Below are 25,258 nucleotides of genomic sequence, written 5' to 3'. Positions count from 1 at the left end.
ATTGTAAAAGCTATATATGCTAACCCAAGGCAAACATCATCCTAGATGGAGAAAAATTGAAAGCATTCCCGCTAAAAACTGAAACAAGACAAGGATGTCCTCTTTCACTACTTCTATTCAACATAGTCCTAAAACTCTAGCCAGAACAATGAGATCAAAAAAGAAATTAAAAGGATACAAATAGGAAAGAAGAACTCAAACTATCCCTATTTGCTGAGGACATGGTTTTATATTTAGAAGACCCAAAAACTCCACCAGAAAACTTCTAGAACTCATAAATGAAGTCAACAAAGTAGCAGACATAAAATTAACACCCATAAATCAATGGTGTTTCTATACATCAGTGATGAATCAACTGAAAGAGAAATTAGGAAAACTATCCAAATCACAATCGCCTCAAAAAAAAATTTTTTTGGCAATCACTCTAACAAAAGAGGTGAAAGATCTCTATAGTAAAAACTATCGAACTCTAAAGAAAGAAACTGAAGAAGAGCTGAGAAGTTAGAAAGATCTCCCATGTTCTTATAGGTAGAAATAATATTGTCAAAATGGCTATACCACCAAAAGTGCTAAACAGACTTAATGCAACTCCTTTTACGGTTTGATAATGTGCTTTATAGAAATAGAAAAAGCAGTCATTCACTATTCAGAAGACATCTGCTGTCCATGACCTCTGTGCTGGGTTCTGCCCAGGCTCTGGGCACACCACGGAGAGGAAAGAGATCAGCACCTTCTCTCAGGACTCATATCCTCTCTTCTCCCTCCCACAGCCACTTTCTCTTCATCTGGGGGAATCATGAGGTGAGGTCCAGTTTCTGCCTGGACTGTACCTCTGGCCTCGTCAAGTCTTATTCCTAGTGTATCTCCACTATGCAAGTAAATTACTGAGGGGGAAGGACATGCCCAGTGCACTAGGAGCAATGTATATCACACCAAAGACACAAGTGAGGATGGTGACAATAGGAAATGGGCCTGTTAGAGACAGAACCATCAAGGACTAAGAGATGGAAGAAGAATGAAGGTTCATTGAACATTGACAATGAACCAGAAAGGTTTAATTAGTTTGTGACTTAGTTTTCTACTAATGCCTCAATTATTTTTACACTTTTTGTGATTGTTATATATGTATATATATATCCCTGGGTCTCCTCAGTTTATACACAAAGGACTTAAAATCAGCATAAAATCAGTGATGCAGCCACATCAACGTTTATAGCAGCTCAATTCATAATAGCTCAACTATGGAAGCAACCTAGATGCCCTTCAATAGATAAATGGATAAAGAAACTGTAGTATATATACACAATGGAATATTACTCAGAATTAAAAAAGAATAAAATTATGGCATTTATAGGTAAATGGATGGAGTTGGAGAATATCATGCTAATGAAATAAGCCAATCCCTCAAAACCAAAGGCTGAATGTTCTCTCTGATAAGTGGATGCTGATCCATAATGGGAGGGTGCACACATGGGAAAAATGGAGAAACTTTGATTAGGCAAAGGAGAGGGAGTGGAGGGGGCATGGAAGCAGGAAAGATGGTGGAATGAGATGGACATCATTACCTAGGTACACGTATGACTGCGTCAGGACATCATATACAACCAGAGAAATGAAAAGTTGAGCTGCAATTGTGTACAATGAACCAAAAATGCATTCTGCTGTCACATATACCTAATTAAAATAATAAGTGAAGGAAATATGGATGGAAAATTAAAACACACAAAAAAATTTGATAGCACACAAAGTACTGAGGGTGAAGTCTCTGTTTTCTGGACACAATTAGTGCCCTGCATTGCTGAGCTACATTCCCAGCCTCTTTGTAACTAAGGAGAAATCTATACAACCCTCTAGCTTCATTTGCTTGTAGCTGATTTTTATTGGAGGTCACCCAGCTAAGTTGTAATCATTAGTATCCCAGTAGCTTTGCTATGGATGACACCTCCGAGCCAAGGTGCCTACCAAGCCAAAGGCTCATATTGTCCTGTTCCCCTACTGAGAAGATGCCTTCTGTATCTAAATGATTAACTGCAAAGCTAGCTATTCCTGAGAAAACAAACTTAAAAAGCATGAATCATAAGACGTTCTAACCGGTAGCTTTTCTTTAGATTCACAGAACCCACGGTATCGGGTGACCTTCAGATAACTGCAGCCAGGGCACCAGAAGAGCACATCACTGAACTACCCTGGTGCTGCCCATCTGCTATACTTGCTCTGAAGTCCCTATATAAGCCCTGCGCCTGTAACCCTTAAGCAAGACGGCTTTTTTTTTTTTTTTTTTTAGAACAAAGCATTTTTTCCTCACTCTGCCACTCGAGTTATTGGCTCCGTGGGCAGCAGTGGAACCGAACTTTCCGCGGCTGCACCTTCGCTGCCCTCTGGCCGCAGGTCTTCCCAAGCCCTAACTCGGGTTTCCCACCCCGGCATCACTGCTGTTCAGGAAGGCCCGCACGGCGACCCGGACCGGCTTCCACCGTGCTGGCGGCGCGGTGCCTGTCAATCAAGCCCTCCCCTCGGACCCGGCTTCCACCGTGCTGGCGGCGCAGTGTCTGTCAATCAAGCCCTCCCCTCGGACCCGGCTTCTACCCTGCAGGCGGCGTGGAGCCTGCCAATCAAGCCCTCCCCTGAGCCGAACTCCGCACGACCCGGGGTCGCTGGGGGAGCTGAGAGAGGGGAAGCAGTTCTGCTCCGGCTCAGTCTCCACCGCGGAACGCGGCTCACCCCTCACCGCCTCCCAGGCCCCGAGGACCGCTCCGCGCGGGAGAAGCCCGGGTCGCGCACGCCCACCACACCCACCTTGGCGNGGCCATCAGGAAGGTGAGGGGCTGCCGGAGCTGGCTCGGCCGTCGGCTTCTCGCCGCCGCGTTTCCCCGGCTGCAGAGTGGAGGCCGCGCGGGCCGCTTCGGTGCTTTGCTGTGGCGTGGGCAGGTCCCTTGCACGTGCGCGGTTCTGGCGACTCCTCTGACTGCCCGGGCAGAGCTGAGCCCTCAGAAGCCACCGGGTGTCCTTTACAGCACGGCCTGACCTTTCCCTTTGCTCTGAGCTCTGCGCGTTCGGTGTCCGGGGTCGTACAGGACCGTGCACAGCGGCGGCAGTAAAACAATTCTTATGGTTGTTCTGAGGAACATGCATTATGAGGTTGGTGAATTAATTAAGGCCCAGGAAGAAAAAGGTGAATTCCCCATAGTCCCACACCTGCTGAGGGCTGGGCTTGCATTCAGGATCAATGTCTTCAAAGCCTTTATGCTGCACTGATTGCCCGGTCTAGCTCTGGAGAGATATAGGTAAGCCAGCTTTGGCCCTTGCCCTCAAGAACTCTAATCTGCATTCCTTCATAGAATGTACACCAGGTGATTATGGAGGGGAAGATCACTACCACAAGGAGCTGACAGCATTATAATAGCAAGACAGATGACACGAGTCCACTGCACACTCCAGTGCCTGACGTGTAGGGTGGGCCTGTAACCTCTAGTAGAGAGACCTCTGTCTTTGGTTTTCTTACTCTTAAAGTGATAATAGTGCACATCTTTCCTTGTGGTGGTTATGAGAATAAAAGTAGTACACCCAGTGCATAGTACGCATTCTCTGAATATCTTTATTGTTAGACTTCTTGCCTTGTCATTCTCAGACTCCTTCATAGCCTGACCGGTTAAGGAGGTTGAATTACCTAAAGCAGAGATTAGACAAAAGGACATGAGGAATGACTGTGGCTTCCAAGACCTGAGCTGGCTGCAGTAGGAACTTTTGCCTATCACAAAAGTTACTGTTTGCTAAGAGACTACCAATTATCAGGAGCTTATATATGAGCAGCTCAAGTCACCATTTCTTTTTGGTTTTTGCTGCTAGGGCCTTATGCATGCCAGGCAGCAAGCTACACCCCCAGCCACCCAATCATTACTCCTAAGCCCCACAGCCCAAAAAGGACAGCTTGCTGAGACCTCTTGTGTCTGACATGGGATGGGAATTGTGACTCCTCCCCAAGTTCCCAGGGCTTGGCCTATGGTAGAAACTCAGAAACTGGAAGGAATCAGAAGTAGAACCTGAGTACTACTTTCAGAGATGACCAAACTCCTATTATAATTAGGAAAGTCAGAAAATTTTTCCTAGAAGGAATCACATTTGTGCTTGTGGGTTGAATGAGTGGACTACTTTGGGGAGTGGTAGAAAGCACATTGTCTCAGTGCATTGAAGGATGTGAGCAAGTCACATAATTGAAGCGCTCAGAGCTGGGGGTACAGCAGGTCATCCAGCAAGTTAAAACTTGATTTGTGTGTGTGAGTTAGGGCACAGAGCTAAGCTGTGGGCCTGGGTCCTTCCATGTCTGCTAGTTCTTGAGGAGTAAATGGGCTGTCCCAGTTGTCTAATCTAGTTAGGGTGCTTTGGGACAGCACTTTAAAGTAATAGTAAGAGGACAGTCCCAGAATCATCGCTCTATAGCTCTGCCTCTCTTCCTTCATTTCTAAAATAAATTATAAAATAACAATTATTAACTGGTGGCACACACCTATTATCCCAGCTTTTTGGGAACCTGCGGTAGGAGGATGGCAAGTTCATGGCCAGTGTGGGCAACTTAGCAAGACCCTGTATCAAGGTAAAATAAAAGGGGCTTGGAACGTAGCTTAGGGGTAGAACACTTGGCCTAGCATATGCCAGGTCCTGCATTCAATCCCCAATATAGAAAATTAAAAAAAAAAAAAAAAACTGTTACTGATGTAGTTAGTTCCAGATTCCTTATAGTAGGTCACTGAAATGTTTATGCTTAATCCTCACAGACTAGTGAAGGAAGTACTGTTATCTTCATTTTTTCCTGAGAAAACTGAGGCAGGGAACAAATATGTTACCTTCCAGTTGGAAGTGGTGGGGTCAGATCTAAACCCAGGCTCTAGTGCTTGACACTACAAGCTGGGGCAGTTTCCTAGTGATCTCTGACTGGCTTATGCGACCTGAGATAGGTGGATATCTTCTTGAACAGATGTGGCCACTGGGGACAGTCCAAAGTCCCGACGAGGAGTTGGTAAGGCTAGTGGAATTGCATGTCCATGCTCTGGACTGTACCTCTCAGGCCTTTGTGAGGAGGGGACAGAGATGCAGGAACTATTACTCATGCTGTGTCATAAGAATGTTCCTTCCCAGTGTTGGATAGCTTCTCCATGCCCCTTCCCAGGGTGGTTCTGGGCCTCCTGGATAATGCATGTTTGGCTCACCCAGAATCCTTGAAGAGTATAAGAAACATTCTAGTCTGGGGTTGGGATAGGGATTGGAATACCTGCCAAGGCACCCAGCTTGTGCTTAGGGTTTGTAAAGCCATGGAATTGGATCGTTCCAGGGTCCCCTCTGTGTGATGGTCCCGTCTGGGTACCACCTCCTTTCATCACTGGTCATATATAAGCTCCTGCTAATTGGTAGTCTCTTAGCAAACAGTAATTTCTGTGATAGGCAAAAGTTTCTACTGCAGCCAGCTCAGGTCTTGGAGGCCACAGTCATTCCTCACGCCCTTCTGTCTAATCTCTGCTTTAGGGAATTCAACCCCAATGAAAGCCAGCCTTGAATAATATTGAACTCATTAATTGCTGCTAGTGGGAGAATACTAAATTACTTGATTCTTGATACAGTTGTTGGAATTCTGAGTTTAAAATATTGCTTTGTTGATAAGGTATAAACTTCCCTCATTTGATAAGCTCATTTTATGACCTCATGTCGTGTGCAAAGCATAACTCTGCATTTCTTAGGAGGACCTTCAGTGGAAATAACCGTCCCTCCATGATGGAAGGAATCCAAACTTACTCTGCTTTTCCAAGTGAATCAGGCCTGAGTGAACACTTTTAAATCCTGAGGCAGCTGTGACAGCCAAAAGAGCAATTCAACATAGCCTGGCTGTTAATGCTTTTGGCCCTTCCTTTCTTTCAGCACCAGGTAGACTCTAAAGAGGAAAATGATTATCCCATTAACTGAAAATGAGTTGATTTAACTCTTCTCAAAGTTCTATTCTTACTAGGGAAGACCTATTGTGGATGAAATAGTGTGGTTAGACTTTTGACATCACAGAACACAGCTCTGAACTTTAAAATACACACCATTCTGATGCTCCCGTTAGGGGCAATTGAGGGATTTTTTTTGTAAAAATTATTTGATTTTTTTTTTTTTTTCCAGCGTACGCAGACTTTACTAAAGGAGTACAAAGAAAGAGATAAGTCCAATATATTTACAGATAAACGCTTTGGGGAGTACAATAGCAACATAAGCCCAGAGGAAAAGATGATGAAGAGATTTGCTCTGGAACAACAGGTATGAAAAGAAAAATGCAGAAGAGTCTGCTTTAAATTTTACAAAGAAGTCAAGCTCAAAGAGAGGGCTGTTTCTCATTTACCTTTGGGGTTACTTGCCTGCCAGTTATAGGGGATATACCTTGTCAGGTAGGCCCAAGGGAACATGACCTTCTGCAAATGCTAGTTATTAAGTGGATAAACATCGGAACCAGAGCAGATGGCAGCAGCACATACTGGAGTTCTTCACTAAAAGGCCAGCCCTCAGCTCTGTCAGGCGGGGAGTAAGTGGTGGAGGAGCGTTGTTGGCAGGAAAGACAGCTTGATTTATTGGTAACTTAGCCTGACCCATTGATTTTTTTTTTAAGAATTTCCATCCGTGGGTTCTGTTTATACCTAAATCATTGATCACATGACCCAGCATAATCTTAAGGCTGGTTAGGCTATGTTGTCATGTTTCACACATAATGGAAAAATAATTTTTTTTGCTGAGAAATGAATGATAATTTTGGAAAACTGATTTGCCCTGCACTTTTGTCAGCGACATCATGAGAAAAAAAGTATTTACAACCTAAATGAAGATGAAGAATTAACCCATTATGGCCAGTCTTTGGCAGACATCGAAAAGCATAACGACATCGTGGATAGTGACAGTGATGATGAAGAAAGAGGAACGCTGTCTGGTAAGGTCAGAGGTCTGCCACCCGAGCCTGAGGCCTTGTGGCAAGGGATAGTGCTCACTGGACTTTGTCCTCCTCCTCTCAGAGACCTAGAGAAAGTTGTTTCACACACGTTTCACCTCAGTAAATTCTGCATTTAGCTTTTTTAAAAAAAGTTTCAGAATTTGAGGACAGTGTGGGTAGGTAGGAAGACAGCTGCTTACACAGGCTGAGAAAGCCATTTTCAATGGCTTAAATGCGTCATTTAAGATAGAATTAGAGCTGTGGATGAAACTGATCTCACTGACTCACAAGACAGCTCTTTTACACTAAACTGCAGTGCTTTGTTGCCTGCTATTTATAAATCCTGACCTTTTTGTACCAATGGTGTGTACATACTTCTTTCAGTCTTCCTACAGGACCAGTTACAGTCATTTTGTGCAAGATGTATTATCTATAGATAATAACTTGAAATAGATTAAATCTTGGCCTTGATTATCACTGTGTTGAAAACTTGGCTGGTGTCTAATAATCTTGGGTTAAAGTTGCAGGCGTGATATTAACTTGTTCACATTCCTTATAAGTGAAGGGTAAATCCCATTTTCCAACATCTTCAGAAGAAATCTACACAGAACTAAAACTGACTCCCAGTTGTGTTTAGTGTCTGGAAAGCTGAGGCAGCAAAGCTTGTTCCTCAAAGCTGCCTTTTGCTTCTGAATAATACAGGGGTGAAAGGTTGAGGAACTGAGGCAGCCTGTGGGGCAGAACCTACTGTGCTGTGAAGGGGCCTTCTTGCGGCTCCTGGGATCCAGACAATAAGCAAAGTATGTCACTACATTATGCCATCTAACAAAGTGGAGAGTAAAAAGGAAGCCAGGAAAGGGCTGGAATGTACCTTTGGAAGTCATGACCAGCCTCCCTGAGAACATGTGGTGTTGCCCTGTAAGCCAAGAGCACCCCACAGAGGGAACAGGGAGTCAGAGTGCCTGAGGCAGAGCAGCAGGGTGGCCATCGGCTGAGAGCACGGGAAGCAGTGGTAACACACAGACACAGGACCTCTGGCCACAGAGAGGAGCTTGGCTTTTACTCAGGAAGAAAGCCTTAGAGATGTCTGTGCCATGGAGTCTGATAGGACCAGGTCAACAGGATTTACTAGTTGTTGGATATAGTGTGAGGAAAGGAACTCGGGTGGCTGCAAGGAATTTAGCCCAAGCAACTAGGAGGAGGAATTGTTACCTTTCTTGGAGATGGGGAAAACTAGGACAGACAAGCTGGGGGAGTTTGCGTGCCTGTGAGACAGACAAGGGACAGTGCCAGAGGGCAGCTAGAGGCTAGCTCAGGGAGAACACAGGTAAAGGCAAGAACTGAGAGGTGCCAGCATGGAGACCATATGAAACCACCAAGAGAGCAAGAATGGTTAGAGATGGCAGGAGCTGCAGCCTGAAGAGCTGAGGAATAGGAGACCAAGAGGCCATAGGTGGGCGGTAGCCAGAATCCATGTAGACACAGCATTTCCCAGAGGAGAGTAAGATGCGTCAAGTACTGGCCACAGATCAGCAGGATTCCATTTCAGAAGGCAGGGCAAAGCTGGAGAGGAGTCGGTTTCAAGATGCAGTAGACACAGAATCCTGGGGGCAATGTAAGGTGGGGTTGAAGGAGGTTGTGGAGTGAGATGGGGTCGAGAGTGCTTGCTGTGTGTTCTAATGTAGGGGCAATAAAAGAGTGATCCTACAGAAGGGGAGACAAGGGCATGCTTGCTTGGTATCTGAGAAGGGGGAGATGAGTGTTGAGGTGAGGGTTACCCCAAACAGCTCTGGATAACTGGAGGAGTCACAGTCCTAGGACCCAGCACCACTCTGGTTGACTATGGTCCGCGGACTATTTTTTAGTGAAATAGTAAGCTAGGTCATCAACTTAGGGTGAGCAGAGTGCTAAAAAAATGGCTTACCAAACCAGGGCCCAATTTTTATGGTGGTGCTTTCTGGTGTTTCTCTCTAGCTGAGCTGACTGCTGCCCACTTTGGAGGCGGAGTTGGACTCCTTCACAAGAAAACATCTCAGCAAGAAGGCGAGGAGGGGGCAAAACCAAAGTCACGGAAAGAACTGATTGAAGAGCTGATTGCCAAGTCAAAGCAAGAGAAGGTGGGTAGCTGGTGCTCTTTCTGTAGAGTAGCTCCAGTATGGGAAATGCCCAGCTTGTACTCTTTCTCCCTGTGCATTTCTGGATTTAATAAGAGCATTCATTTTGGGGAGGAATTTTAATCATTTTAATTTTACCAAGCATAGAATTCCAACCGGTGGTTATTGGCTTTGGTGTTGGATGTGTATCAGGGTGTGCTTGTGAAAGTGATCGTCACTGCACGTGAAATTGTAGTGACTGCCCAGAGCGTCTAAGTGAGCAGGGAAGCCTGTAGCCCTGCTACAGAAAGGAGGGCTCTCCCTGAGCCTGCCTTTGTGTCTGCACTGACAATACATAGGGTGTGCCTGTTTTTCCAGAGAGAGAGACAGGCAAAACGAGAAGATGCCCTTGAGCTCACGGAGAAGCTGGACCAAGACTGGAAAGAAATCCAGACCCTGCTATCCCACAAAACTCCCAAATCAGAGAAGCAGGAGAAAAAAGAGAAACCTAAGGTAGGAATTAAGGGATTGAAAACTGCAGTGAACTTACATTATCGACTTGGTTCTTCTTTAGAGAAGAAACTGAGGCCAGGATGCTTTGCTGACCTTCCTCTGTTGGGACAGGTTTTCAGTTGCACATCTCTGCTGAATTACCAGATGTGTGCTGAGCTGGGGTAGAAACAGACTTAGGACTCACTACTTGAGGTGGTTAGCATGCCTCTCGGGTGAGAAGTGCTGTGGGTGGAGACATTAGGGTTTGAACCTCCCTGTTCCAAATGTGTTACACTGAGGTATGTTTTAAATACACACTTTTAATATACACTTATTCTTCTGGACAGTATTGCTTCACTTTGCTGTTTTTTATATCTAAATAGTTGGAAAATGGTGTCTTTGTTTGAACAGCTGGATTCCCAGGGAAATATTAGGATTTTGCTTGGTAACATCATGTGGCCATCTGTAGCACAGCTTTCTCTGCAGAGGAGAAGGCTCAGATAATGGTACCCTGCGTGGCCCTTGCAGAGTGTGTCGGGAATCAAAGCAAAGATCTTTTCTTTTGTTAAACTGTTAAAAGATGTCTTCTCTCCACCGTAGCCCGATGCATACGACATAATGGTTCGTGAGCTTGGCTTTGAAATGAAGGCACAACCGTCTAATAGGATGAAAACGGAGGAGGAGCTGGCAAAGGAGGAGCAAGAGCGGCTGAGGAACCTGGAGGTACAGTGGCCTGCGTGCGACATAGCAGGCATGGGCAGGCTCTGGGGAACCTCAGTTTCCTGTGTGTAAGATTCAGTTGCTGCCTTTCATTTAAAGCCCTGTCTGCTTTATTTTGAAAGATGGTGTGTTTAAAGTTTGTATTTACTAAAGCAAAAATATAAAATGCTTTAATACCCAAGCACACCAAATAAAATAATGGACATTCCTTACAATTTCTCTTTGTTAAAATATCTGCTAACAATGTAGTTGACTGTATTGCTTTATGGGTTTTATTCTGTGCATTAAAATTTTGGGTGGTTGGGTGGGTAGGGTCTGGGGATTTAATTCAGGAGCACTTGACTACTGAGTCACATCCCCAGCCCTATTTTGTATTTTATTTACATAGGGCCTCACTAAGTTTATTAGAGCCATGCTTGTTGCTGAGGCTGGCTTTGAACTTGTGATCCTCTTGCCTCAGCCTCCCAAGCTGCTGGGACACAGCACCCAGCTTAAAAAATTTTTAAATGTTATTCCATTTAAACAAACATAAGATAGGGCTGGGTTTGTGGCTCAGCAGTAGAGTACTTGCCTCGCACGTACAAGGCCCTGGGTTCAATCCTCAACACCACATTAAAAATAAGTAAATAAAATAAAAGGTATTCTGTCAAACTATAGCTAAACAAAGATAAGATAGAGACATACCATTCTACACTTGGCCATTTTAATGTAACACAGGTTGTGTTGCAAAGAGAAAGTCCGTGGAGCTCCATTAGGGTCAGATCTTAGAGGAATAGGTTTTCCTTCCTTATGGTTGGAAAGTATTTACCAAGATTGAATAGTCTGATAAATATGAAAGTCTCCCACTTAACACCCAGAGCTCTCTTCTCTGAGTGAAGATGGCAGAAGGCAGGCTGAAGGCCCTGTGGTACGGAGCTGGACACACACTCTCTTTTCATGTGTTTGCTCACACCATGTGGCTTCTCTTTTTCCTTCCTGTCAGGCTGAGAGACTTCGAAGAATGCTTGGAAAGGAGGAGGATGAAAGTATGAAGAATCCAAACCACACGTCAGCGGATGATTTAAATGACGGCTTTGTGCTGGACAAAGATGACAGGCGCCTGCTTTCTTACAAAGTAAGATATTTGGCTTCATTTTCTTTCCTGTTAATTTGAAAACATAAGGAGTTCATCACAGATGAGAATGCAAATCTGAAACCATTTCTCTAAAGTTCTTCATCTGAGTGCTGGTGGATGTCAGGTATCAGAACTTCATAAAGGAGCCTGTGTGTGCTCTGTCTCCCTCCCTCTGCAGAAGGTGCCTGATGATGAGCCACGTGGACTGCCTTTGCCGCTTTCCTCAGTTGTTACAATAAGCACTTTCTCATCGTACGGTTTAACTGGTTAGCTGCAGGATCTCAGCAAAACAGGCAACTAACGCAGGGTTATGGCTCTGAGTATTTTTGAGTAATCAAGTTTCTAAGACAGGTATATTTTTATTCACAAAAATGAGAAAGGTCTCTACTCACTTGTCCTTTTAGAGTATAGCAAGGCTGAAAGCAGAAAAATAGACAGGCTGCTGTTTGAACAGAAAAGGGCCCAAGACAGGAAACTGGTGCTGGCAAAAAAAATCCAAGGTTATCTGGAATAGCAGAAATGGGGTTGCGCCCAAATTAGGAAACCACTGCTATCCTCTGTGTTCCAAGTCCCCAACAGAGGCATGATGCTCAAACTCTCAGAGCTGCTGATACCCATGGATAGTGGACACCTTCCCAATCTTGGACCTGCACAGCTCCCTGGCAAGACATAGACCCAGTCTTGGCAGAACTCACTAGGAACCTATATTAGTCCTTTTTTGCTGTTATAACGCAATACTCAAGCTTCAGTGGTTTTATAAAGAGGCTTACATAGCTCACAGTCATAGACATTCAAGGGCTTGGCAACATCATCTCAGTTGTGGTGAAGGCATCATGGTGGTTTGAGAAAGTGATCATGTCACCAGATAAGAAGTCAAGAGAGGGAGAGGGGCCAGGTTCACACATTTCTTAAGACTTTCCTGAGAACTCACCAGGATGTCCCAGGAGAACTATCATAATCCTTTCCTAGGACACTGCCCTTCCTGACCTAAGGCCTTCCAGTAGCCCCACCTTTTTTTTTTTTTAAATATATTTTTTAATTGCTGGTGGGCACAATATCTTTATTTATTTTTATGTGGTGCTGAGGATTGACCCCAGGGCCTTGCGCATGCTGGGCAGGCGCTCTAACACTCAGCCCCAGCCCTAGGCCCCGCCTTTTGCAGATCCATCACCTCTTACAGCACCACACTGAGGATGAAGATTCCAACACAGGAGCCCTGGAGAGATGTACCATCTCCAAATCATTCTAGAACCCTCATCTCCTGTGTCTGACAGCATAGATGGGGGTGGGCAAGGAGGACCAGGCCCAGGGGATGGACAGGTAGGAACGCACTGTACCTGTTGTGTAATATGTGCTTTGCACAGTGATGCTCCTGGTCTCTGGTCCCTTTCTAGGATGGAAAGATGAACGTTGAGGAGGATGTCCACAAAGAACTAAGCGGGAAAGCTGGCATCCAAGGGAGCGACGAGGAAGGCGAAGGGGAGAGCGACGAGGAGGAGGCCGAAGGGGAGAGCGGGAACCCGGACAGCCATTCAGACCTGGACTCGAATGCAGAGAGTGAGGAGGAAAGCGGGAAGCCACCGAGAGCGCAAGGGCAGACTCCTGGGAAGAGATCGAGAAGTGATGACCAGAACACTCGGAAGGCTGCCAGAACTGAGCTGCCCTACACCTTTGCAGGTAGCAGGGTGCTGCTTCTCTTGGGCCCAGGGACAACCTCCGTGACCTGGCTAAGCTGTGCAGCTTGAGTGCACAGGAGTCTGCTGTGTCTGCACCGGGCAGTTTCTGTGGGCTGTATGCAGATGAGGCAGACACACCTTTTCACCTAGTGTCTTCACATTCTCTCTGTGGATCCCAGAGGCTTGTGTTCAGGCTTGAGCACTTGTTTAGCCACATAACCCTCTACGTAAACTTTCGGGGATTTGTCTGACGTTCACTAAAACTAGTTCAAGTAAATAGCCCTGAGTTATCCTGTGACTGGAGGTTCTTTCTATAGGATAGCTAGCAGTGAGGCTCACCTCCAGGGACGTGACCTTGATGGGTGAGAGTCTCGGGAGGTGGCATTGCTTAGCTCTTGTGTCTCCTTCCAGCTCATCTGGGGCATTGAGGCAATAAAACACTGACACTGAGTGACCCCTGGGTTGTGGATACTGAATCAAAGTCCTGCTCAGGGAAGGGTGGTAGGCCACAAATGCACTGGGGCTGGCCTCGGGTGCATGGTCAATCCTAGATAGCCCAGTTCAGCTAGGTGTCCACTACGTTGGATTGTTTGTGAACAAAAGCACATGTATGATGTGCCTTACCTCTTCTGTTAAAGCAGGGAGCTTTCTTGTCGTGACTACTGTCCCCCTGTGTCAGCACAGGGGGAGCCATGCTCATTGTAAAAATAAGTATGTTTGGGTTCGGTAGCTCCTGAGTCCTATGAGGAGCTGAGATCTGCGTTATCAGGAAGATCGATGGAAGAGCAGCTTTTGGTGGTGGAGCGAATTCAGAAATGCAATCATCCAAGTCTCGCAGTGGGGAACAAGGAGAAATTAGAAGTACGTTGGAATGACAAGGTGCTGAGTACCGGGAGCAGGAGCAGGCCCCCAGTCGGAGCCTCAGGATTGCTGAGGTTACACATATGAAGGTTGCCTCCTGCTGGGGAGCACATGACTGTCCCCCAGAGCTTGTGAGCAGGCCTCACAACAGAATCACCCCTGGGCACTGGGCACCTCCCTTAGACCTGGCACAGGCCCTTCCTTTCACTTGAGAGCAAATGGCTCACAGCAATCCCATGGCTCTGCCTACTGAGACAATAGCACATGTCCCTCACCCTTGCTCCGTAGGTGATATGTGTCACCCTGTTAGTTTTGGTGACCAGTGTCTTTGTCTGCAAGTGCCACCTGGTCCTTGGACACCTCCCGGTGTCCCTGTGCTCCAGTTGAGCCTCTGCATTTTGCACAGGTCCCATGTCTGTGGCAGGAGGTCCCTTGACCCACCTCCTTTGCCAGACTAGATAACAGAAGTCACATGCCTGAGGTTCCGATCTTGGTGCTTAGCACTAAGCTCTCTTCCCAATTCATGTTCCTGCAGAAACTGTTCGGCTTCCTTTTGGAATACATTGGAGATTTGGCTACAAATGATCCACCAGACCTCAAAGTAATTGATAAGTTGGTTGTGTAAGTAAAAACTGTTTATGTTCCTAAGGATATGGGGCTGAACTGGCAATGTTTCTCCCAGTTAGGCTCATAAATACACATTTTGAAATCAGTAAGGCAGTCTGGTGATATGAGCATGGCAGGTAGGTGGACTGTCCCCAGAGCTTGTGAACAGGACTCACAAAACAAACCCATGGCAGTAACAGTGACACCTTCCCACTCTGGCTCATGCTGCTCCCAGCACCACAGAGATGGGACCTTGTTTTTAAAAAAATGAATCCCTCAGACTCACTTATAGTAGGAGTACCTAGTTTCCCAATGGAGCTCTGGGGGGTTGGGAAGTATTTGGAATACATGGTAGAGAATCCCATTGTCACTACTGGAACGTGAGCCCTGTGGGCCAGGTCCATCACCACCTCTGTGGATCCTGACAAGGCTGGCTCTACTTGAGCTGGTGATCTCCTGCTAGGAAAGCACTCCTGTGTCCTACAAAGGGATGGTAGGGGTGGGCTCTGACCCTTATTCCACTAGAAGCTTGTGGCGCTCACGGTGGCCCCTGGCTTCCAGTACTGCTGGCACACACAGAAGGATGGTCTTAACAAAGCATTTGCAAGGAATAAATGAGCTAATGTGTAAAGTACCACAGCTGGCACATAGAATGTGCCCAACAGTAATAATGTTTCCACTCAGAGGTCATTACCAGATTGTTAGGAAATATCAAGTCTAAGTACAGTAATTATCATAAAACACCATTAGAAATTATCTGGAGCCAGGAGTGGTGGCACATGCCTGTAATTCCAACTACTTGGAGACTGAGGCAAGAGGGTTGCAAGTTGAGACCAGCCTCAGTAATTTTAGTGAGGCCCTGTCTCAAAATATAAAGTGCTTCGGATGTGGATCAGTGGTAGAGCATTTGTCTGGCATGCAGTGGGCCCTGAGTTCAATCTCCAGTACGCCCCCCCCCCCCACACACACACACCCCAAAAAAGAAAACTTACCTGGGTCATCAGGAAGCTCAGCAGACAACAGTAGGAAAAGAGTGAGTCACTCAGACTGGGGCATTGCATGGAGGTCAGGCCCTTGGCGTGTGAGGGTTGCCAGCGAGTTCAAAGGGTTCATCCAGAGGCTTCCCTTTCTGACTTGCACAATTAGCAGGTGACTGCACAGAACGAGTTTCCAGGAGTTTTCTGTGTTTTGTCCAGAGTCCTCTCCTGACTTGAATTTCTGCTTCATAGGCAGTTATATAATCTTTGCCAGATGTTTCCTGAGTCTGCAAGCAATTCCATAAAATTTGTTCTTCGAGATGCCATGCATGAGATGGAAGAAATGATTGAGACCAAGGGCCGTGCAGTGTTCCCAGGGTTGGATGTGGTAAGCGATGCAGGGTCTGCGGGCATGGTCCTGAGCCATGAGAATCAGGTTCAGGTGGCATCACACAGGACCGGGAGGGTGCATGTGTCTTTGCATTGAGAGGCTGGTTGTGCCCTGGAGCTTCCAAACTGGTGGGGAGAGGACTGCAACAGACCTGAGAGGGCAGTCGTCCACTGGAAGTTAACTGAAGTCACTGATAGAGATTTTGGTTTGATTCCATGTGGACGGGGCTATATCTGACTTTTTTTCTTTTTTTGGTGGGGTGGGTACTAGGGATTTAACTCAGGAATTTTACCATTGAACTACATCCCCAGCCCTTTTTAATTTTTATCTTGAAACAGGGTCTAAGTTGCTGAGGCTGGCCTCAGACATGTGAGCCTCCTGCCTCAGCCTCCTAATTCATTGGGATTACAGGTTGTGTGCTGCTGTGCCTGGCTGTATCTAGTCTTAATGGCAAAGATGCTTTAAGACTCACAGAAGCATTGTGTTTTCCTAGAGACCCCTGACTATTTGTAACAGCCTTATGTAACACTTAGTATCTTTGAAGAAGAAATGCAGGGTTGCAGTGGCAGACACTCTCAATCTTAGGAGCTCACGAGGTGGAGGCAGGAAGGTCTCAGGTTCAAGGACCTTAGGAAACAGTGAGACCCTGTTTCCAAATGAAATAGGAAAGGGCATGTGGCTCAGTGGCTAGTACCCTGGGTCCAATTGTCTGGGGCAGGATGCGGGACACTGGCAAGAGCTCCCTTCAGGCCTCTCCCTGGGCCTCATTTTCCTTAGAACCCCCAAATTAAGGTAGGACATGGAGGTCTTTTGGAACACCCTCTTACAGCTCTGCAGTAATACTGCAGAGTCCCTGTCACCACCAGAAAGGAGGAAATGGAGCCTGCTGGCATGTGTCTGCTATTTTTAAATTCACATGGGTCAGAGCCACACAGTTGTGGGTACTTTGGGGGATTTCTTGGTGACCCTGGTCAAGCAGGGCATTCTTGAGATGCTGCAGAGTCCAGACAGGGCAGTTAATCTGCCAGCCACCCTTCTCCGTGGCTCATGTCAGTGTCACCTGTCGCCCCCCACATCTGACTTACACATAGGTGTCCTGTGAGCATAACTGGCTGCCATCATTAAAGAGAACAGCTACATGGATGAGTGTTGACATGGCCCTGGGGAAATTCAGTTGAGGCAGCTTCCTGTCCTGGAGATGGCAGGTCTCCCTCTTCCTCGGGGATGTGGCCTTTTACTCTAGCTTTCACATGACGGTAACTGGTGGAGATATCAAGGTTTCGGCATGAGAGAGCTCCCCTTCCTAACCAGTGGAATCGTCACCACACCTGTGACAGGCCCTGGCCTGAGGCTACAGTGGGCTGGGCAGTGCTGGCCTCTGTTTCCTGGAGCCTTGTCCTGAGCCACCCTGCAGAGGTGATGCGGCCCCTCTGATATGCTGCTGCTGGGCTCGTTGCCCTTGCAACCACTCGAGATGGGAAATGGAGTCTCGCCAACTTCCCGGAAGTGCTGGTTTTAGAGGCTGCATGTCACCCAGAACTGTTGTATGTTTTTGTAATGAAAACAAACCAGTGAACTGGTACCTTGGGCCAGGGAGGAGGCATCTTCACCAGTGTGGGTGGAAGGTTCCCTCCTGCTGTATGAAAGGCCACTTCAGACTCCTCCAGCTCTAACGTGGGTCCCTGGCAGCTGCCCCTAAGTACCCCCATCTGCTGCTGGTGGCAGGCTCCTTGTGGAAGCTGCTGCTCTGGGATTGGACCTACTGAAAATAACTGTCTGTTCTAAAGAACCTTGTCATGCTTAGCAGTTCACATACTTTCTCTGGGTGATGTTTTCAGAAGACCTAGGTGAGGGGGAGCACGGTGTCCACTGACGCTGGCTGTTTCACCAGGACTTTAAACCAGCTCTGCTCCTGGGCCCCTTGTAAGAGTGTGCTTTAGTTGAGCTTCATTTCCTTCTGTAATCTGTGGCAACACTCTCTCTCCAGCTCATTTATTTGAAGATTGCTGGGATGTTGTTTCCGACCTCTGACTTCCGGCACCCAGTTGTGACCCCTGCCTTCCTGTGCCTGAGCCAGCTGCTCACGAAGGTGTGTCTCCTCTTCCCAGCACATCTCAGGGCCATGTTGAACAGGAGCATGGCTGAGGTTCAGGGATACTGACCGTGAGATCAGGCCGAAGCCCATTTGTCTTTAGGACCTGTGAGAACTAAGAGGTCAGAGTTCTGGTCAGACGAGGTGCACAGCACCCTTGAGTGTTTCCCTGGATGGGTGGGGTATGGGAGTCTGGTGTAGAGGTTCATGGTTAGTGGAGGATGTGTCCCCAGGAAGGAGCTGGCAAATCAATATGATAGGGGCTTTTGTTCCCTTTGGGGGTATGGATTTCAAATTGGTTCCCTTTGTGAGGCATACAGTTGGCCCACACAGACTGCAGTGATCCTGCTTTACACGTGGGTAAGGCTGTGTCATCTGCAGGGGTCATTGTCAGGATGCAGGACTCGCTCTGAGTGAGGCTCAGAGCACAGCTCCCCTGGGCAGCCAGGTGTCTGCCTCACACAGTTCCCAGAACATGAGTCCAGAGCACCAGCTCCCCTGTGGCTTCCTTTCCAGTGCCCGGTGCTGTCGCTCCAAGACGTGGTGAAGGGCCTCTTTGTGTGCTGCTTGTTTCTGGAGTTCGTGGCTCTGTCTCACAGATTCGTACCTGAGGTTATTAATTTTCTTCTTGGGATTCTCTACATAGCAACTCCAAACACACAAAGCCAAGGTGAGTTGGTGTGTGGGAACTTCCTTGACATGTATTGTAAAGAGTAATTCCCCAGAGACAAAAACAAACACTTCTGCAGTCTTGTCACCCAGAGCAGCATGTTCTCCTCTGAGTGTGCACGTGCACACACCCACACCCACCTACACTCAGCTTGCTGCTGAGGGAACGTGCTTTCCAGGCCCGAGGTCACATGTGCAAGTCTGAGCAGAGACTATGAAGAGGACACCACACAGCCAGGGCTCAGTGTCAAGAAATATACATAAAAATCTTGACACACTTCTCTCTTAGGCATTGAAATAATATTGTGAAAAGAAACGGGGCTGGGAATGTGGCCCCGTGGTAGAGTGCTTGCCCAGCATGCAAGGGCCTGGGTGCAGTCCCAGCTCCACACACACACAAAACAGAATATCAGTCTTAATTTGGGAGGTTAGTTGTACATGGGAGGGAGCCTGGGGCCTGGTGCATGGTGGTTTGGTTTGGTTTTTGTGTCAGGATGTTGCCCAGGCTGGCCCTGATCTCTTGAGCTCAAAACTAGTCCTCTTGCCTTAGCCTCCCCACACCTTGCTCTTCTTTCGTCCTATGTTAGGTCACTTAGCTCGCCACAGGATTTAGGAAGGAGCAGTAGCGAAGCAGGGTCGTGATGAGGATTCCTCCCACTGGCTGATCTTCTGAACCTGGTCCTGGCCTCAGTGCCCTTCACTGGTCAGGGCTTCCTCACGCAGACTCTTCCTTCTGCAAACTTCTCACTCAGCTGTCTCCCTGGAACTGTGATGGGTGCTTGGTCTCTGTCCCATCTGGGTCTTTTCCAGACTTAGGGCTCTGGCCTCATCTCATTTCCAGCTTGCTTCATGCCCAGAGGCTGACAGAGAGCACAGGGCTGCCTCTGCGGGTCCTGGGTAGGAGCGGTATCTAGGCAGTTCCTCAATCAGGACTCCATTCCTCCTGCCTGCCCCTCAGCTTTTCTTCCATGACAGGACTTTCCCGCATGTGGCTTCCTTGGTCCCTGGTGGCACTGGTGGCCATTGCTGGCACATGTGTGTCTGGCTCAGTGTTGGCAAAGAGAGGCACAGCCATCCACGTGATCCCCAAAAGGGGAATGGAGGGAAGACGACAGCACTTCTGCTGGAAAGAGCTACAGGAACTACCCCGGGGCCGTGCAGTAGGGTTGGGAAGCTTGCAGTGGTGGCGGGAAGTGCAGCTGGCCTGGCCTGGGGCAATTGACAACAGTCCAACCATCTGCCCAGCTGCCTCTGCTCAGCCCTGCCCAGGTCTCCGCAGCAGTCTGCCCCCGCCCCCAGCATCTGTGTTTCCAGGTGGTGGGCAGGTTAACTGCAGCACACCCTCTGGGTCTCTGCTGACATCCCTCCTCCAGACTTGAAAACTGCCTGACCTTGTCCTCTCCTCCTGGCCATCTCTTTCACTATCCCTTTTCCTACTTAGTTGGTTTCTTTCTGTTGGTTTTATTGTGTCTCCCAAGGCTTTGGTCAAGGCCTAGAGCCTATGATACCACACATAGTAGGTCCACAGGAAGTCTATTGCCAGCAAGCCTCCAAGACAGGGTTCAGGCATGGCTCTGACCACCCCCTGCCAAAGCTTCTGCCGGGGCAGCATTGTACCCATGCTGTCTGCCTCCTTGAGTTTACTACAGGTGTGGCACCACCCAGGGAGCCTGGGAGCAGAGGTGCTACAGGCTCAACCTGTAGTCAGTAACATCCCATCATCTCTGTCATGCTTGGAATTCAGGTTCTACTCTGGTGCATCCTTTCAGAGCACTTGGGAAGAATTCCGAATTGCTCTTGGTCTCTGAAGCAGAAGATGTGGCCACCTGGCAGAGGGGAAGCCTCCCCCTGCGCTGGGCAAGTGGGCCGAGCTCCCCAACTGCAGCTGAGGCCACCCACGCCAGGTATGTCAGACAGCACCCCAGGAGGGTGGAAGACATGGGCACTTTTCACTCACCACCTGAAAGTTTGTTTTTAGCTGGTGTGTTTCTCATGGCCCTTTGGGTTGATGTCAAAAAAGTTTCCTAAAAATGTGGATTTTTTTCGAGTCATACCTGCTTAGTTTCAGTGTTAACCTTGGAAGTGAAGGGAGCCGTCCTTTCCAGTTGGCAGTGTCTCCCACAGCCCTCCTTCCTGCGTGGGAAGGAGGCAGCTGTTCCTGGGTGCCCCCAGCTTGTGGTAAGCTGAGGGCCCTCACTTGACTTCTTGGTAGCATGGCTAGGGTGACCTTCTCACCCAGGGTACTGGTTTCCCAGTGACTGGCTGTCATGGAACAAATGGATGTCCTGCCCTTGTCTCCTGCTCCTGCAGACTGTCCTGCCTGGCTGTGTGTCTGGCCCTGCTAAAACGCTGCGTGCTCATGTATGGCACACTGCCGTCCTTCCACGCCATCATCAGGCCCTTCCCGGCCCTCCTGACAGAGCACCTGACGCGTTGCAGCCACCCCCACGAGCTCCAGGTACGCTTTCCTGGTCCTTGAGGTGTCGATGAGCCAGCAGTGGGTCAGTGGCGCATAATTGTCCTTGAGGTTGCTATTTAAGCTAAGGACTCCATCTTTACAAAATCAAACAGGAATGGGAAATGATATCGTACTGTCCCTGGTCTCTGAGCACCACTGGGCTGGATTCAAGCAGAGTCTGGATCCATGCCGTTACTGGGCGGAACCTGCAGGGGGCTGCACTGAAAGACCACTGAGCCCAGCTGGGTCTGCAGCACAAAGAGCACCTCGACTCTGCAGCTGCCCAATGGGTTCTTGGGGTGGTCCCTCTGTTCTGCACAGCCCTGAGGGCTGTCCTCCATGGACTTGGGCCTCGTCACCACAGACCCTCCAGTGCATCCATGCCCTGCGCCCCACCTGCTGTCCCCACCTGCTGCCACCCACAGCACAGGCCCTTCTGCACTGGCCCAGGGGGCCACTGGAGGAGGAGGTGCCAGTCACCCTCTGAGCCCTGGCCCTCCACTGCATTCCCTTTTCATTAAGATCAGAGGCAAGGGCTAGGGCTGGGGCTGGGGCTGGGGCTCAGTGGTAGAGCGTGCGCATAGCACAGGTGAGGCCCTGGGTTCAATCCCAGCACCACATACAAATAAATAAAATAAAGGTATTATGTCCAAGTACAGCTAAAAAATATTAAACAAACAAAAACAGGCAAGTGCTGACCACGGCACTGGGCACTGCGGTGTGCTGCCTCCTGGCCTGGCAGCCTGCCTGTGCTCTCATGTGCTCCTACCTCACAGGCCTGGGATCCTCCTATCTGGTCTTCTTTGCCTGGAACTCTATCCTTAGAGCTATGTGGCTGTCCCCCACTCCTCTGCCAGGCCTCCCGACATCACCACTGTGCTTCCTGGGCCTCTTGCCCTCAGTGTGACCACCCCTGAGTGCTTGCCCCTTCATTCTGTCCCTCTAGGACAGTGGCTTGGCTGTCCTAATCCTGGCTCAGTCTCGAGAGCCGAGAGCAAACCATGTCACCATCCTCCAAGTCATGTCAACTTGTCAGATGCAGATGAGGACGAGATGTTTGTACCTACACCCACTTACTGTGGACATGGCTGTGTTTATGTTTAAATGACAGAGAATTTTATCTCCTGGTCTTACAGAATTTGGGCTAGCCAAGAGGGCGTGATGGGATACGTAGGTTTCTAGGCACTCAGGTTACGTCCAGTTGGGCTAAGAAATGGCCATGCTATGGGCACAGGAAGCCAAGCAGCCCGGGCTCCAGAACGTACCTGTGTAGGACCAGCATCGGCGAGTTGCCTGTAGGAGGTTCCTCAGAAGCCCACAGTGGCCTCTCAGCACCTCAGTTGAAGTGTCCTAGCCGTGGTGCTGGTGAAGATAAGGCCCAGCAGCCTCACCTGTCCCCTCGTGTGGCTTCACCAGCTGCCCCATAGCACCTTCCACCAAGCACCGAGACCACCTCAGTAGAGGTGGTGCTCCTTGCACTTCCATGGAAAGTGTGTCGATAGCACATTTCTCTAGGAAGAAGGGATTCTGTTAAGTTTCATAATAGAAGCACGGATATCATGGCTTCTCACTGCCTAAGTAAAGCCTTTTAGTTGAGCCAGGGTGGCCAGTCCCATTGCACATGGTCTCCTTCCTCCTTGAAGGAGGCTCCTCCTCTCACTGCTGTGCTGCCCTTTGAGCAGCCACCACCCTTCACTTACCCAGTGGGGCCGGGCTGGCTGCTGAGGCCGCTGGGCTGTCTCCATGTTGCCTTGGCTGTGGACCCCATAGACTCTGTGAGGGCGCACTGCAGACAGGTAGCCCCAGGACAGCTGCTTCACGTTTTTTCAGGAGCTGTTTCAGAGCACACTGGCAGAGGTGGAAAGCCAAAAGCAGCTCTACCGGCCACTGCTGTGTGAGAAGAGCAAGCCAGTCCCGCTAAAGCTGTTCACCCCTCGGCTGGTCAAAGTGTGAGTGGGGGGGCGAGGACACTGGGCTCTGGCTGAGAGGTGGCCCCCATAATGCCTTTGGCTTTCCAATTTCAGCCTGGAATTTGGAAGGAAACAAGGCAGCAGTAAGGAAGAACAGGAAAGGAAGAGGCTGATCCACAAACATAAACGGGAATTCAAGGGTGCCGTCCGAGAAATCCGCAAGGACAATCAGTTCCTGGCTAGGATGCAGCTCTCAGAGCTCATGGAAAGGTAAAGACGCTGTGGTGGGAGGCGGACCCTGGTGAGACTGCAGCACTCCCAGGCCCCTGGTCTCTGTCACCAGGATTGCAGACACTGGCATGCAGCAGCCTCTGCAGGGCTGAGCAACTTCATCCCCCAACCCTCCACCCCTGTTTCTCTCCCTTTGGGTTGGACTTGGTAGCTGGTGTCGTTTTGAGCTGTTATTGGGTCACAAGACATCCTCCAAAAATGGGCACTTGCTTCTTTTATAGGGATGCAGAAAGAAAGCGGAGAGTGAAGCAGCTTTTTAACAGCCTGGCTACACAGGAGGGTGAATGGAAAGCTCTCAAGAGGAAGAAGTTCAAAAAATAAATTATTTTGTAAATGAGGCGAGGTTGTATTGTGTAATGAAAGTAAGAAGGGGTGCTACATCAGCCTGGGTTTCCCTAGGTTTGAGTTCCTTTTAAAACATCGTGATGAGATAGAATGAATTCAAAAACATACTTTAGGAACAATCCTCTGTGTGAGTTTTGCGCTGATAAACTATAGCCATTCTGTGCAGTGAACCCAGGGACACTGAGCCACCCCATCCCTTTTCATTTGAGTCAGGCCTTGCTACATTGCTGGGGCTGGTCTGTACTTTCTATCCTGCTTCGGCCTCCTGAGTCACTGGGATGTGCCACTCACTGTGCTGGACAGCATTTCACTTCAGGATGGTGGTCCCATGAGAGGACACTGCCTAGTGCTGTTTGATGTCCTAACTGAAGGACTCTGTGACGTCTGCACAACAGTGCAGCTACACATCTCGTCACAAGTTCACTGCTGAGCAGTACATGACTGAACACAGCTGGATTATTGTGTCCACATGGGTTGTTGTCACCTTGATTTCGAACTTCTCTAGTGCAGTGTGACATCTCACCAAAGAGGTGGATAAGGATAATCCAGAGCTTGACTTTGAGTGTGACAGAAGGTATTGGGGCCACGGTTGGAACCCAGAATGAATACTTGTGGAGTGCCTTTGGGACCACAAAGAGGTAGTGTCAGGGCCACTGTTGGACTAGCAGGTCTGGGGCCCAGAATGGAGTGCACAGGACAACAGGGAACCCCTGGTAGTGTTACCATTGTTTACCAGTGACGAGTCCTTGCTTCCCCAATGCTGAAGTATAGCACCAGAGAAGGCTTTATTAAAGGACAGCAGAAAAGACTTTTCTCCCTGGAGGAAGAAGGGGACCCTAGAGGTGGAATCCGTGGAAGGGCGATGTCTTCCCCTTTTTATAGCTAAGGTCTTCTTTCACCTTTCCCGCATTCCTGTCCTCTGTTCTGTTATCTTTCAGTGATGGAATGTAGGTGGGAAGGCCCAGAGGGTGGGGGACAGGTGGGTCTAAGGAGTAATCTGGGAAGGAAGGACTTTTGGATTGGCATCTCCATGTTTGCTGGGTGCTGCTTCATTAACATTTCAATTTCCCCAGTGCTCCTCTGCTTTCCTAGGCTCCATTCTGTTATGCATATTAGACCCGATTTACCTAACTACCTACCTATCTTTAAATCTGGCTTCAGTGGCATGCCAGGCTCAAGCCAAAATTGTCAAGAACACCCTGGGCTGGCAGGAGGGAAGGCGGTCCCGTGGGACCACACGCAGGCGTCTTACCTGGGATCCTTCTGGGAGGCTTGCCAGGTGTGCGACATCCAGAAGAGCGGGCTGGTCCCTTCTTCGCGGCCACCTAGGCGCAGACGGGACCCTTGGGCAGCCTCCAGTCCATCCCCTGTAAGCTGAGTGAGCTCTGGACGTTGACCCGGCTGCCCCATCCGGGAGGGCCGCCGAGAAACAGGACCAAGCCGCCGGTGCTGTCCCGCTGCGCGATGCACGAAGACGCCCAGAGTCACCCAGAACCCGGGCTGCAGCGCGGTGGGGGCGGAGCGTCCTGCCGCCGGAAGGGGCGGGGCCTGGGCGGTGTCCCGCGTCCGTTTCCGCGCGCACTTCTGCCTCGGTGGTCGGTGCAGCAGGCCCGGGGC

The 25,258-nt window shown here is 48.9% G+C and overlaps 1 protein-coding gene across 1 annotated transcript; it reads left to right on the top strand.

Annotated features, from left to right (window-relative positions):
• The first annotated feature begins 796 nt into the window (after window positions 1-796).
• On the top strand, window positions 797-23,633 carry Nop14 (NOP14 nucleolar protein). Its single transcript, XM_048783969.1, has 21 exons — window positions 797-801; window positions 2,441-2,547; window positions 2,739-2,817; window positions 3,075-3,138; window positions 6,151-6,285; window positions 6,805-6,946; window positions 8,921-9,063; window positions 9,418-9,552; window positions 10,132-10,254; window positions 11,234-11,365; window positions 12,760-13,042; window positions 13,772-13,920; window positions 14,438-14,523; window positions 15,738-15,873; window positions 17,864-17,965; window positions 18,485-18,638; window positions 20,382-20,541; window positions 20,948-21,095; window positions 22,926-23,044; window positions 23,120-23,275; window positions 23,518-23,633. Exons 1-21 carry the CDS (start codon window positions 797-799, stop codon window positions 23,615-23,617), a joined length of 2,658 nt encoding a protein of 885 aa, XP_048639926.1. The 3' UTR covers window positions 23,618-23,633.
• The last annotated feature ends 1,625 nt before the right edge of the window (window positions 23,634-25,258 follow it).

Source organism: Marmota marmota, unplaced genomic scaffold (genome assembly GCF_001458135.2).
Source record: "Marmota marmota marmota unplaced genomic scaffold, marMar, whole genome shotgun sequence".
In the NCBI taxonomy this organism is placed as follows: domain Eukaryota; kingdom Metazoa; phylum Chordata; class Mammalia; order Rodentia; family Sciuridae; genus Marmota; species Marmota marmota.
Note: the sequence above shows the minus strand (reverse complement) of the source record. Positions and strands in the feature narration are given on the sequence as shown.